The 14,615-nt window shown below is 62.3% G+C and overlaps 1 protein-coding gene across 1 annotated transcript; it reads left to right on the forward strand.

The window, feature by feature from the left end:
- Positions 1-2,467: 2,467 nt before the first annotated feature.
- Positions 2,468-9,112, forward strand: LOC115908706 (START domain-containing protein 10-like). The gene is made up of 6 exons (XM_030957502.1): positions 2,468-2,632; positions 6,426-6,573; positions 6,664-6,767; positions 6,859-6,976; positions 7,644-7,696; positions 8,644-9,112. Exons 1-6 carry the CDS (start codon positions 2,468-2,470, stop codon positions 8,854-8,856), a joined length of 801 nt encoding a protein of 266 aa, XP_030813362.1. The 3' UTR covers positions 8,857-9,112.
- Positions 9,113-14,615: the final 5,503 nt, after the last annotated feature.

Here is a 14,615-nt window from a genome sequence, read left to right on the forward strand (position 1 = left end):
CAGTCCCCCCCTGCACAGGGACACACAGCACACTGCAGCACAGGGCTGGACAGCTCTGGGCAGTAAATCTGTGTGGCCAGAGCTGCTCCACAGCCCCAAGGCCACCCCAAGGTCTTTCCAAGCCGGGATCTGCCCCTCCCCTCCACTGCAGCAGCTCCTTCATGGAGCGTGGCACTGCCAGCCCTGCCCTGGGTGGCACTGCCAGCCCTGCCCTGCCCTGGGCAGCCCCAGGTGGGTGGCACTGCCAGCCCTGCCCTGGGTGGCACTGCCAGCCCTGCCCTGGCTGTGGCACAGCCCCAGGGACAGCCTGGGTGCCTGGGGAGCAGCAGGGCGGCCTCGGGCACTCTCAGGGCAGCCTCTGCCCTCTGGGAGCAGCTGCAGCTCCCCAGGTTCCTCCCTGCTCTCCTTCCCAGGGCTTTGTCCCCGTTCCTCAGTGCCCAGGGGATGCTGTCCCAGGGTCAGCATCCAAAAGCTGTCCCCAAAGCTCATCCCAGTGTGGATGAGGAGGGAGTTGCAGCCTGGCCTTGCAGGTGAGGCTGATCCAGGGGGAAGGGGTGTGACAGTGGTGGAGCCTTGTTCCAGGTGGGCTTCAAGAACCCCAAAACTCCAGTCAAGAGAAACCTTGTGGACATCAACAGGATGGGCAAGATGACCCCAGATGGCAGGCAGGCTGGGGCCCAGGGGCTGAGCAGGATCCCAGTGGAAGGTCCTGGATAAGGTTCTGGACAGCAGGATGGACAAATGGACAGCATGAGGAGGACGTGGCCCCAGCCTGGGTGCTCTGTGCAGCACCAGGGAATGCCAAGCTCTGTGCTCAGAGTGTTCCCAGTCCAGGGAGAGGTGGAGGGGCTGGAAAAGGAGCAGCAGATGCTGCTGGCAGGGCTGGAGCTGGGGGAGAGCTGGGTTGGGATCTACCAGCACCCTGCAGGTGCCCTGGGGACAGAGCCAGTCCCGCTCAGTAGGGCATGACTGGTACCCAGGGACAAGGGACATTCACTGCAGCTCCAGGCTGGGCAGCAGAATCGGTATTTCACCCTGGGGAGGTGGCACAGCTGTGGCACTGAGCTGGGCGAGCCCGTCCTCGCAGGCTGGGTGACCTTTCCTGTGCTGCTGGTGGGAGGGGGCTGGACACGCCCGGGGTGCAGCACGCTGTGAGCCCAGCGAGTTTCGGGTTGTGCTGGGCTGTGCCCCTGCCAGGCCCAGGGAGGCTGAGAGCGCCTGTGTGCTGGGCTGTGCCCAAACCTGGCTGGGGAGCGCTGTGTGCTGTGCCCACTAGCAGGCCCCTTGGTGCCACCCACACTGCTGTGTGCTGGGCGGCCCTCCCTCACTGAGAGCAAGCCCTTGCGGGCCCCAACGCCCCAGGGCAGGCTGAGAGCCCCGGGCCCCCCTTGTGTGCTGGGCGTGCCCCTCCCGCAGGCGCTAAACCTGGCCCAGGGCAGGCTGAGAGCAGAGCCTGTGTGCTGGGCTGTGCCCAAACCTGGCCAGGGCAGGCTGAGAGCGCCCTGTGTGCTGGGCGGCCCACTGGCCGGCAGGCTAGAGGGCCTGTGTGCTGGGCTGTGCCTGCCAGGCCCAGGGCAGGCTGGAGCGTGTGCTGCTGCAAACCTGGCCCAGGGCAGGCTGAGAGCAGAGCCTGTGTGCTGGGCCGTGCCCAGGCCAGGAGAAGATGTGTGGGTTCATGGGGTGTGCCCAAACCTGGCCCAGGGCAGGCTGAGAGCAGAGCCCTGTGTGCTGGGCCGTGCCCAAACCTGGCCCAGGGCAGGCTGAGAGCAGAGCCCTGTGTGCTGGGCCGTGCCCAAACCTGGCCCAGGGCAGGCTGAGAGCAGGGCCCTGTGTGCTGGGCTGTGCCCAAACCTGGCCCAGGGCAGGCTGAGAGCAGGGCCCTGTGTGCTGGGCCGTGCCCAAACCTGGCCCAGGGCAGGCTGAGAGCCGGGCCCTGCCCCCTGCCTGGCCCACACCCAGGGCTGGGCTCTCTGCTGCTCCTGGCATCAGCTGATGTCTCCGGGCAGCCGCTGCTGCAAAGTCAGGCACACAGATTGCCGGGGCAGCGGCCAGGGGACAGCAGGGGTGGCAGCCCGGGGGGCTGGGAGAGCCGGGGGCAGCCGGGCCCTGAAAGCCGAGCCACCTGCGCGCTGCTACCTGCTGAATAATAGAAGAGCTGCCGGCCAGCCCAGAGAAATGTGATGCTGCTGAGGCGGCCCGGGAGGACATCCGAGCTGCTGCCGGAGCTGCGATAGCGACTGCAGCCAAGGAGCCTCCCGGCCCCGAGGAGCCTGCCGGCCCCGCGGGCTGCCCGCAGCGCTCTGCCCGGCCTGCCCGGGGTGCCCGGCCCGCTCCGGGGGCACGGGCTGCGGCTGGCAGGACCATGTGAGCTGCCCGGGCACCCAGCGAGCAGAGAGCTCAAGGGCAGGGCTGGGTGTCCCGGGGGGTGAGGCAGAGGCTGCCCGCAGGCAGGCAGCAGCTCAGCCCCATGTCCAGAGGAGGGGAGATGGTTTATATCCCCGATGACTCCGACTTCAGCTCCTTCAGGGATCAGTGCGAGAGCCTGGAGGGCTGGCACTGCCGCTACAACAAGGCTGGCGTGACCGTGTGGAGCCAGGGCCAGGAGGAGAGCTGCACCGTGCAGAAAATCAAGGTAAGCGGAGCTTCCCTGCCCCAGCCGTGTGTCGGCGGCTCCTGAGGGTCCCTGGGCACTGCCCCGTGCTGGGGATGCCAGTCCGGCTGGCCTGGGGGTGTTTCTGCCCCGAATTCCAGGGCTGGCAGGGTTAGACCCGAAGGTGCTTCCCAGCTGCTGCTCCAGCTCCTGCTGCCGGTCCGGGGCTGCCCCTGCCGGGATTCCCCAGCCTGCTGCTCACCTGGGCCTGCCCCTGCTCCCCACAGCATCCTGCTGCTCACCTGGGGCTGTCCCTGCTCCCCACAGCATCCTGTGCTCACCTGGGGCTGTCCCTGCTCCCCACAGCATCCTGCTGCTCACCTGGGGCTGCCCCTGCTCCCCACAGCATCCTGCTGCTCACCTGGGGCTGTCCCTGCTCCCCACAGCATCCTGCTGCTCACCTGGGGCTGTCCCTGCTCCCCACAGCATCCTGCTGCTCACTGGGGCTCTCCCTGCTCCCCACAGCATCCTGTGCTCACCTGGGGCTCCCCACACACTGCTCACCTGGGGCTGTCCCTCCCCACAGCATCCTGCTGCTCACCTGGGGCTGTCCCTGCTCCCCACAGCATCCTGCTGCTCACTGGGGCTGTCCCTGCTCCCCACAGCATCCTGCTGCTCACCTGGGGCTCTCCCTGCTCCCCACAGCATCCTGTGCTCACCTGGGGCTGTCCCTGCTCCCCACAGCATCCTGCTGCTCACCTGGGGCTCTCCCTGCTCCCCACAGCATCCTGTGCTCACCTGGGGCTGTCCCTGCTCCCCACAGCATCCTGCTGCTCACTGGGGCTCTCCCTGCTCCCCACACCACTGGGATCAGTCACACTGTGGAGATGGCCCTGCCGGGAGCCCCCGGACAGGCTCATGGGATGTGTCCCCGGTCTCCCTTCCCCGGCTCTGCCATCCCCTCCCATCCTCATGGGATGGGATCCTGTGGCAGCCCCAGGTGCTGTTCTGGGAGGTTTGTCACTTGCCAGGGGCTGGAGCTGGGGTGCTGCAGAGGGACAGGAGGTTCAGCCATCCCTCAGGTACCTTGTGGTTGATCTGCACAGCCCCAGTGGCACTGCCAGGTGGCCCCAGGCACGCCAGGAGTGGCTGCAGGGGGCACAGGGTGAGCCCAGGGTGGGTGTCACAGGCTTTGGCTTTTCTGGCACCAAGAATCCCAACCCCTGGGCAGGGATGGGACCTGCCAGAGCGAGGAGAGGCAGAACATCCGACCTGCAGGGCAGCCCAGCTGCTGGAGAGCATTAGGGTCAGGGTTAGAGCTCACCCAGCAGTGTTGCCACAGCCCCAGGGAGGTGGTGAGGAGGGAACAACGCCCTGGAAGAGGCTCTCCCACCGCTGTCCTGAGCACAGGACAGCCAGCAGTGCCTCTCCTGCAGCCGAGGCACGAGGAGTGGCTGGGCACACACTGCTGCCCTGGACAGAGACCCTTCAGGGCCAGGGGGAGGAGCAGGAGCAGCACTCTCAGCAGGGCTGCAGCTGCAATACACATTTCCCTGCTGCTGTGAGCCAGGGAAGAGCTGCTGCACCTGGGTGAGGGAGCATTTAAACCAGCTGGGCATGCACAGGATTAAGGGGTGCTGAGGGGTCAGGCCAGTGCCCCTTTAAAAATTCCTGGTGACTGCAGCAGGTCCCTGACACGTGGGAAGAGGCAAAAATCACATTCCTGACCTAAAAGGAAGCTCCAGGGTGGCACTGTGGGCTGCTGTGTCACCTCCATCCCCAGGAAGGACACGGAGAACGTGCTCCTGGAAGAAGGAGGAGGGCAGTGGTGGCAGCAGCAAGGACCTGCCAAGGGTAAATCCTGCCTGAGCAGCCTCTGCAGGAGAGGTTGGCTCTGTGGCTGTGGTCAGGTCCAGCCTTGGACAGGGCTTCCCATGGTGAGATGTGGACTGGAGAGGTGGATGCTGCTCAGGGTGACCAGGACAGGCTGGCAGGAAGCCCTGGAGTCCAGCCCCCAGCCTGGCAGAGGGGCTGCAGCTCTGTCCCCCCTGCCACCACTGAGCCCACAGGGAGGGGACCCCAGGCAGGTCCTGGGTACTCAGGGAGCATCACCAGCCTGGTTCAGGGCAATCATGGGGGTTTCCCTGCCCTGGAGAGGGCCTGGGCACGGTGCAGGGGTTGTCACTGCCCAGAGCCCCTTCCCAAAACGTGGGATGCAGTCTGAGCTGCACAGCTCCCTTGGGGTCAGGAGAGCATCAGTCTGTCCATTAGCAGAGGGAGTTAATTACCTCAGACTCCCTGAGCAGCTGGAGCTCTGGGTTTTTTTCCCACCCGAATTCCCTGTGGATGGGTCTGGGCTCTGTGCTTTCCCCATCCCAGCTGCTGGGGGTGGTGGACAGGCTTTAGTGGGGAATTTAGGGCTGCAAGGCTGTGACGGTCCCTCCGTGACAACCAGAGTTTCCTGGATCCCATGAGCTCCACCTGCAGCTGGAAAAATCCCTCGCCCTGCAGCAGCAGCACCTCCAGCCCCCGCTGCAGCCAGGCAGGGAGAGCAGGAGGGGGCTGGGTGCTGCCACCCTGCCCCGGTGCCCCGGGCACTGCAGCGCATCCCCGAGCCCGGCCTGGGCACGAGTCCATCCAGCCCCGGCCACCAGGGAGAGCTTGTCCGAGATTGATGGCACCTGCCACGCTCACAGGGCCAGCTCCGCTTACACGGCGCCTCATCAAAGATGCAAGGGCTCTAACGAGGAGCCGATGACATCTCCCTCCTGCCGGCGCTCGGAGGAGCAGGGCGGCCGCCTTCATCAATAATGCACGGCTGGTGCAGCTCCGCGGCTCCGGTTACAGCCGGGCCCGACAGCCTCTGGAGCGGGCCCGAAACCCCCCGAGAGACAGCCCAAACCCCCCCAAGGAGTGGCTCTGAAGCCCCCCTAGAGTGGGCCCAAGATCCCCAGGGAGCGGGCCTGAAATGCCCCTGGGAGTGGCCCCAAAACCCCCCGGGGCCGGACACAAAACCTCCCTAGAGTGGGTCTGAAACCCGCCCAGAGCGGACCCAAACCCCCCCCGGGACTGGGCCCCAAACCCACCCAGAGCAGCCCTGAAACCCCCCGGGAGCAGCCCCAAAACCCCCCAGGAATGGCCCTGAAACCGCCCTAGGAGCGAGCCTGAAACTCCCCCAGGAGTGGCCCCAAACCCCCCCGGGGGCAGCCCCAAAACCCCCCAGGAGCAGCCCCCGTACCCAACGCTGTCCTGAAGCACGGGGGCACCCCTTTGTTTGCCCTGCAAGGACATGGGGTAGGGGACGGGCATCAAAGCCTGGACCAGCAGGATCACCGGTGTGAAGGTCATTCCAGCCCCACGGTGGCTCCAGGGCTGTCCTGCAGCAGGGACTGTCCGGCATCCTCCATGGCACAGGGACAGGGGACAGCCCGAAGTCATCATGCCATCCTCCATGGCACAGGGACACAGGACAGCCCAAAGTCCTGGTGCCATCCTCCATGGCACAGGGACACGGGACAGCACAAAGTCCTGGTGCCATCCTCCATGGCACAGGGACAGGGGAGAGTCCGAAGTCTTCATGTTATCCTCCATGGCACAGGGACAGGGGACAGCCCGAAGCCCTGGTGCCATCCTCCATGGCACAGGGACAACCTGAAGTCTTGGTGCCATCCTCCATGGCACAGGGACACAGGGCAGCGCAAAGTGCTGGTGCCATCCCCCATGGCACAGGGATAAGGGACAGCCCGAAGTTCTGGTGCCATCCTCCATGGCACAGGGACAGGGGACAGCCCGAAGTGGGCACAGCCTGGGCTGGGTGCTGCCCCTGTCCCCGCAGACCCGCATCTCCTGCAAGGACGTCCCTGCAGAGACGCTCTATGACGTGCTGCACGACACCAGCTACCGCAGCAAATGGGACTCCAACATGATCGAGACCTACGACATTGGCCGCCTCACCGTCAACGCTGATGTGGGATACTACTCCTGTGAGCACCCCCGAGACCCCCGGGCCCCTCCCCAGCCCCCCTGAGTGTGTGTGGGGCCGTGGGGCCGGGGGTAACGGGATCTGCCCGCAGGGAAGTGCCCCAGCCCCCTGAAGAACCGGGATTTCGTCACGCTGCGCTCCTGGCTGCCCCTGGGCAATGACTACATGATCATCAACTACAGCGTCAAGCACCCGGTGAGCCCCGGCTGCCCCCAGCCCTGGCAGGGCTGTCTGTGGACACAGGCAGGGCTGGGCAGGCTCTGAGGTGCCTGGAATGTCCCCACAGAAATACCCACCCCGCAAGGATTTCGTGAGGGCCGTGTCCCTGCAGACCGGGTACCTGATCAAGGCCAACGGGGACGGTGCCTGCATCCTCTATTACCTCACCCAAGTGGACCCTCGAGGTGAGTGCCCCTCACCCAGAGCTCACTCCCTGGCTCTGATTTTATATTATGCCACTTTTGTTTTCCCCCCTCCCTTCCCCAGCCTAAAAAAAGTTCCATCTGTCTGCCAATCTCTGATCCTCCCAGTCATAAGAACCACTGTCCAGTCAGTGGAACTCCAATTTTAGTTTGTAGGATCATGGCTTAAAGGCTTTGGGGTCCTGTGTTCACAGAAATATGCGTGTCACCGTATGTGTGTCTCTGCTATGCAGGTTTATGGTATGTCTTTTAATGCTGCAGAATTATTTGCAGAAGGTGGGCTCAAGCCCAGAAGTCATGTAGGAAGACTTGGTATTGATTAGAAAAAGAATTAACTCTGGCCTGGTGTTCTGCTTCTTCAACAGTCACAATCTTCTATCAATTCAAAAGTAATACAATTATTTTTATAGAATAATCTCTTTTTCAAAATCCAACAGTAGAATTAGTTCCACAAACTCATTCTGAAGCCCTCCCATTACTACATTATCTACGCATATCCAAATGGCTCTCCATCACCCAGGCGCCCAGGAATGGGGACAGCCCGAGGATGCAGGGGTGCCCACGCCAGCCCTGGGGGTGCTGCGGGCTCGTGGTGCCTCCCCTGGGGCTGGCCCTGCTTCTCTGGTGACAGAGCTTTGGGCTCTTGCAGGGTCGCTGCCGAAGTGGGTGGTGAACCGCGTGTCCCAGTTTGTGGCACCCAAGGTAAGGAGGGGATGGGGGTCCTGGGCAGCAGGGATGAGCTGCCCAAACTACCCTGGGTGGGGGCAGGATGGGTGACCCTGGGCTCACAGGGTGGGTGCTGGATGACCCAGGGCTCTGAGGATGGATGCTGGAAGACCCAGAACTCATAGAAAGGTGCTGGGAGACCCAGAGCTCACAGGCTGTGTCCTGGATAATTCAAGGCTCACAGGATGGGTGCTGGGTGACCCAGAAACTGCAGGATGGGTGCTGAGTGATCCAGAGCTCACAGAGCTCGCAGGATGGGTCCTGGGTAACCAACAGTTCATTCTTGCTCCCAGGTGGGTGCTGGTGAACATGCAGGATGGGTGCTGGTGATCCAGAGCTCACTAGGCTGGGTAAAAGCTCGCAGGATGGGTCCTGGGTACCCAGAAGCGCAGATCTGAGTGTCACTGGATGGGTCCTGGGTAATTCAAGGCTCCCAGGATGGGTGCTGGATGAACCAGAACCTGCAAGATGATATGATATTGATATAATCCAAGCTCTCAGGATGGTGCTGTTTGAAGCTGCAGGATGGGTGCTGAGTGATCCAGGGCTCACAGGATGGTTCCTGGATAATTCGAGCTCACAGGATGGGTGCTGGGTGACCCAGAACCTGCAGACGTGCTGGTGGTCCAGTTACAGTGGCTCTGGGTTTTTTTGTGCTGGGTGGTCCATCCCAGGACGGGTCTTGTCCGCTTCAGAATGGGTGCTGTGAGCGCGCAATGGGCCGACCAGGGCTCACAGAACGGATCCTCAGTGATGCAGGGCTCCCAGGATGAGTGCTGGGTGACACAGGGCATGCACTGGGCACATTGCTGGGACAGCCAGGCCCCCCATCCCATACCAGCACCCCAAACCCTGCAATGGGGTGCTGGGAGCTGTGCCCACAGCCCAGAGCAGCCCAAACCCCAGCCCCGCTGTGCCCTCAGGCCATGAAGAAGATCTACAAGGCTGGGCTGAAGTACCCGGAGTGGAAGCGCCGGCACGACCCCGGGTACAAGCCCTGGGTGTACCCCGAGCAGAACACGCTGCCCAGCGTCAGCCTGGCCGAGTTGTCCGTGCAGCACGCGGATTCCTTGGAGAACATCGACGAGACCGGCCTGCCTGAGGAGCACCTGAGCACCAGCGACCACGAGGCCTGAGCTCTGAGCACAGGGAACCCCCTCAGCGCCCAGGCTTGGCACCCAGGGGGCACAGCTGGGAATTTGGGCTGTCCCTGCTTCCCCGTAGTCACATCTGCTCTCCAAGTCCTTCATCGTTGACCCCTCTCCCTACCCAGGCAGTGGGAATTGTCCCATGGGGTCTGTGCAGTCACAGGGGCTGGGAAGAGGCAGGGTGGGCACCCTTGGTGGCCTCTGTGCCCATGGAGATGTCCCCAGAGGAGACAGAGCTGGCAGTGGGTGTTCAAGAGAGGCTGGGCAGGAGCTTTCCTGGCACCAGGATATGGCTCTGCCTCTGTAAGACCCTCAGAGGCCCAGAAGTGGGAGTCTCTGAGGGTCCTGCCCAGGCTTTGCAGCAGCACAAGGTTTGCATTGACCCTGTCTGACCTGGGTCCAGCTCTGCCAAGCCCGAGGTCAGGCTGGACCCACTGCAGCCCCCCACACCCAAGCTTAGTGTGACCCTCCCATCTCAGGGAGCCCTCCCAGGCCCTCTCCTGAGCACCAGGCTCACCTCTGCAGGCTGGCTCCAGCCCAGCTGGCTCTGGGGACCCCTTCCCCTGCTGGTTTGTGGGGCTTGTCCCGGCAGTGGGCTCCTGGGCCTCCTGTGTCCCCGCTCTCCCAGTGTTTGCCGCTGCTGTGGTTCCTGGCACAATAAAGGGGTTGGTGTGTGTGAGAGCTCATGGGGCTGGCACAGCATGGGGAGGCATGCAGCTCTGAGTGGGGCAGGAGGGCCCATCCACACAGCCCCAGCACCCCGGGGTGACCCTCAGCAGGGACAGAAGTGGCCCCAGCAGGACAGGACAGAGGGATGCTGGGCTCTGCACCCCACGGGAGCATGCGTGGGCAGGGGGCAGCTTCCACCCGACAACGGGAAGTTGGTCTAGACAGGCACTGCCGTGGGAATTCGCTGACAAATGAGGGATTTTCCACCCACTCCTCGCCCCCACACCCGAGGCAGCTGCTGGGCTCCATCCCCACCTGGGTTTGAGCCTGAGCTGTGCAAGGTCAGTGCAAATGGGGGTGTCACTGCAGCTTTTGGGGTCCCTCTGACCCAGCTTCATTCCCCCGGGCCCACTCCAGAGCTGCCCTGTGTATGCTTCCCCCACTCCTGGAGCTTTTCTCCACCCCAGCATCTCAGGCATGAATGCTTGCTGTCCCCCTTCAGCCACCGTGTTAGGTCACAAATGTCCCCTGCTGCCTCGGGGGACATCACACACACACAGAGTGCTGGGAAGGGGACAGCAGGGTCTGGCTGGCTGTTGGGACAGCGGGATCCAGGGGTTTGCAGCTAGGCTGGCTGCACAGAAGGCACCTCTGCCAGGAAAATGTGGGAAACAGGGGCAGGGGATGTGCAGCGTGCAGCACACCGTGACCCAGGGGTGCTCCCTCTCCTCACGCTGCTCCCACATCTGCCAGCACACCGGGATTATTTTACCTGTTAAAAGACACAAGCCAGCCTCAAATTGCCCCAAAACCACTCTGGCAGAGCTGGGAATTGATGAAAAACACCCCTGGGTGCCGCCGTGATGGGGCAGATCCCTCTGGCACCCCGAGCCCGGGGGTGCTGGGGTGCAGACCCTTCCCCCGCGGGAAGGAGCCTCATCCCTCATCCCTTCGCATTCCCGGATGTTTCCCTGCAGGATCCAGGCTGCGGCTCTGCCGGGGGTTATTTTTAGCCAGCCCTGAGCGGGAGTCAGGAGCTGCAGCCTGAGCACCGAGAGCCTGGCAGGGAGCCCCAGGAAAAGCTGTGCGGGGCTGGGTGACACCTCAGCCCGGGATGTGGCACAGGGAGCGTCCCTGTCACCGTCCGCATCCAGCACTGGGCTCTAGGAGAGCTCCTGGCCCCCAGAACGAGCCAGGGTGGGACCGGGGGGGCGCCGTGCACCGTGATTTCTCCTGGAACGATGTGGGTTTCCTGCGGCACAAACAGGAAAGGGACCGGCCACCGGCATCCCGATGGCGCGGGCAGGGTGCGGGGGGCTCGGAGGCCCCCGGGGGCCCTCGCTGGGGTTTTGGGGGAGCGGGTGGCCCAAGGTCCGGTGGGACCAGGGCCAGACACGCGGGGGCTGCGGCCCCGCACGAGAGCCCAGCTGGGCGCTCTTCCTGCCCGGCTCCGAGCGCGGAGGAGCCGCCCGCGCGCAGAGCTTGGAAAGGAAACGGGAAGCTGCTGCTGGCCGGGAGATTAGCCCGGGGCAGTAATGTCAGCCGGCCCTGATGCATCGGGGGCAGCGGCAGCGTGCCACGGGCCCCATCTGGCCACACACCGTGTCAAACGTGCCCCTGCTGGGGCAGGATGTGACTCCATCCCTGGATCCCGTGATTTGTGACTCCTGAGCTCATGGATAGGTCTTGGGCAGCTTTCGGCCCCACCACCCAGACCAGGACAGCGAGGAGCCCTCCCAGCAGCCCCATGGACTGGCCTTGAGCAGGGCTTTTGCCTGGAGAGGTCCAGCAGATTTCCAAGACTCCAGTTTCCTCCTCCCCAGGGGCTCAGCTCTCTGCCGTGCCCTGCAGACCCTCAGGGGCAGCCCCAGCCCCACATCCCCAGCTGTCCAATGTGGTATTTCCTCTCTAGGGATGAGCCTTGAGTGTCCCTCACCCTGTCCTGCTCCCCAGAGGTGCTCCCACCATCACCCCAGTGTGAACTGTGTGGGTGGGGCTGAAGGAAAAGCAAAATCTGCCCCAGGGTGCAGCAAAAGCTGAAGGCTGGGGAGGAAGGGAGGGATGGATGGATCAATGGAAGGATCGATGGAAGGAGAAGAAGGGAGGGAGAGAGGGATGGAAAGGAGTGGAGAGATGGACGGATGATGGATGGATGGATGGATGGATGGATGGATGGATGGATGGATGGATGGATGGATGGATGATGGATGGATGGATGGATGGATGGATGGATGGATGGATGGATGGATGGATGGATGGATGGGATGGATGGATTATGGATGGATGGATGGATGATGGGATGGATGATGGATGGATGGATGGATGGATGGATGGATGAGATGGATGGATGATGGATGGATGGATGGATGGATGGATGGATGGATGGATGGATGAGTTTGGATGATGGATGGATGGATGATGGTGATGGATGATGGATGATGGATGGATGATGTGATGGATGGATGATGGATGTGATGATGGAGGGATGGATGATGATGATGGATGGATGGATGGATGGATGGATGATGGATGGATGGATGGATGGATGGATGGATGGATGGATGGATGGATGGATGATGGATGGATGGATGGACGGACGGATGGATGGATGGATGGATGGATGGATGGATGGATGGATGGACGGATGGATGGATGGATGAAGGATGGATGGATGCATGGATTCCTGGACACAGGAATCTTGAGGGACGGTGTCATCCTGGGTACTGCCCAGAAAATGGAAGGATCAAAGGGACCTTCATGCTGGAAGGATCTAACCTTCACTTTGATGTTTGCTTCCTGCAGCCCCTTCTCAAAGCCCAGTCCTACCTCAGAGGGGTTTTCTGATCCTGCCCATCTGCCTTCTCCTGAGAGCAGGCACAACCTTCCTGCTCTGTCACCATGGCAGGACAGGGCCCTGTGCCTCTGCCCTAGCATGCTGCTGTCTAAATATAAATATAAATATAAATAGAAATATAAATAGAAATATAAATAGAAATAGAAATATACATAGAAATATAAATATAAATATAAATATAAATATACATATACATAGACATAGACATAGAAATATACATAGAAATATAAATAGAAATAGAAATAGAAAATATATAAGTAAATATATAAATATAAATAATCACATCAGCCGGCTGGCAAACACTAGGAGCAAGCAGAGGCTTTGAAACCTGCTCTACAAAACATGGGCTGATAAGAAGCCCTCGGGAAACCTCCCACCCCTGTGCCCTGCCCTGGTGCCCTGCTGTGCCCTGCTCCCCTCCCCGTGCCAGCTCTGGCGCTCTGGGGTGGTTCTATGGCTGGGGGATGTCCTGGGGGGGTTCTGGGAAGGAGCACTCCCCCTTGGGAACCAGGTACTGAGCAGGGACTCCTCCTGCCAAGGGAACAGAGCCCCAAACCCGGGAATTTGATGACTGTGAGGGAGAAGGGAGCAATGGAGAAGGTTTTCTGCACCAAACTGCCCTGTAAGCAGCCAGCAGGGTGTGGGACCTACACCCTGTCCTTGGGCACACCAACCCTGCCAGGACAGTGACCTGCCATCGTGAGGACACCCCAGAGACAACATTTCCCTCACCCACTGCCCATCCCTGCCCTGCTAGCAGCAGGGAGGGGCACTGCTCCCAGCAGCAGGTTCTGGGGGCTCCCAAAAGCCAGCAGGACAGGGAGGGATCCTGCCCCTGTGCCCAGCCCTGGGGACACCTCTGGCTGCTGTGTCCAGCTCTGGATGCTCAGCACAGCAGGGCCAGGAGCTCCTGGAGCTGAGCAAGGGCCTGGAGCATCTCAGTGCCCAGGAAAGGCTGAGGGAGCTGGGGCTGCTCAGCCTGGAGAGGAGCCCCAGGGAGAGAGAGGGGCCTCAGCCCTGGCTGTCCCTGCCTGTGTCCCTGCCTGTCCCTGCGTGTCCCTGGGTGTCCCTGGGTGTCCCCCTGGGTGTTCCTGGGTGTCCCTGAGTATCCCAGTCTGTCCCTGTCTGTCTGTCCCTGTGTCCCAGTCTGTCCCTGTCTGTGTCCGTGTGTCCCCCAGTCTGTCCCTGTCTGTCTGTCCGTGTGTCCCCCAGTCTGTCCGTGTGTCCCCCAGTCTGTCCCTGTCTGTCTGTCCGTGTGTCCCCCAGTCTGTCCCTGTCTGTGTGTCCGTGTGTCCCCAGTCTGTCCGTGTGTCCCCAGTCTGTCCCTGTCGTCGCCCCCCCCAGTCTGTCCATGCTCTCGCAGGCGTCCAGCCGCCCAGGCCCAGCCATGGCCCCAGAGCCACGGGCAGGGCCTGAGCCCAGGAGCTGCCCCTGCCCAGGAGGCAGAGCTGCTGCCCTGGGCAGTGCCAGCCCTGAGCAGATGGGGCAGAGGCTGTGCAGTGTCCCTGCCTGGGGACATGGCAGAAGCTTCTGGACACAACCCTGTGCCCTGAGCTCTGTCTGAGCAGTGAGTTTGGCCCTGCTGGAGCCCCTGTGGATCCTCCCAGCCTGACCCTGCCTGGGCTCTGTCCATGGAGGTGCTGCAGGTGCCAGCCTGTGCTCACTGCTGCAGCACAGCAGGACAGCGATGGTGACAGATCTGTGCTCTGTCCCCCCCAGCCACACCACAGACCTCAGCAGCCTTCCCAAGAACAGCAGGGCCCAAGAGCTTCCTCTGCAAGGCAGGGGGATGGCAGGGCAGACTGTGCCATCCCCCTGCACACCCTGAGTGTCCCCTGGCACCCCGAGGGTCTCCACACCCCATGCACAAGGGGGTCCCCTGCCCTGGGGATGTGTCACTGCCTGCTGGAGCAGCTGCTGGGGAAAGGCAAGGAAGGCAAAAGCCTTGCCAGGCTCGTGCTGAATTCTGCTTCTGCTTTGCAGCAGCAGCCTGTGGTGAGTGCCTTTCCCCCTGAGCTGCATGCAGGATTTCATGGGGTGGCCCTCCCACACCACCCCCACAAGGGCTCTGGGGGCACTGCTGGGGTGGGGAAGGAGCTGCTGGAGCTGGAGCTGGAGCAAGGCAGTGCTCAGCCCTCACAGGGCAGGGTTATCAGCATGGCATCAGGAGGGAGATATCAGCCTTGACACCCTCAAGCTTGGGTAAGAGCTGAGCTGCACCACC

Source organism: Camarhynchus parvulus, chromosome 13 (assembly GCF_901933205.1).
Source record: "Camarhynchus parvulus chromosome 13, STF_HiC, whole genome shotgun sequence".
Classification (NCBI taxonomy): Eukaryota; Metazoa; Chordata; class Aves; order Passeriformes; family Thraupidae; genus Camarhynchus; species Camarhynchus parvulus.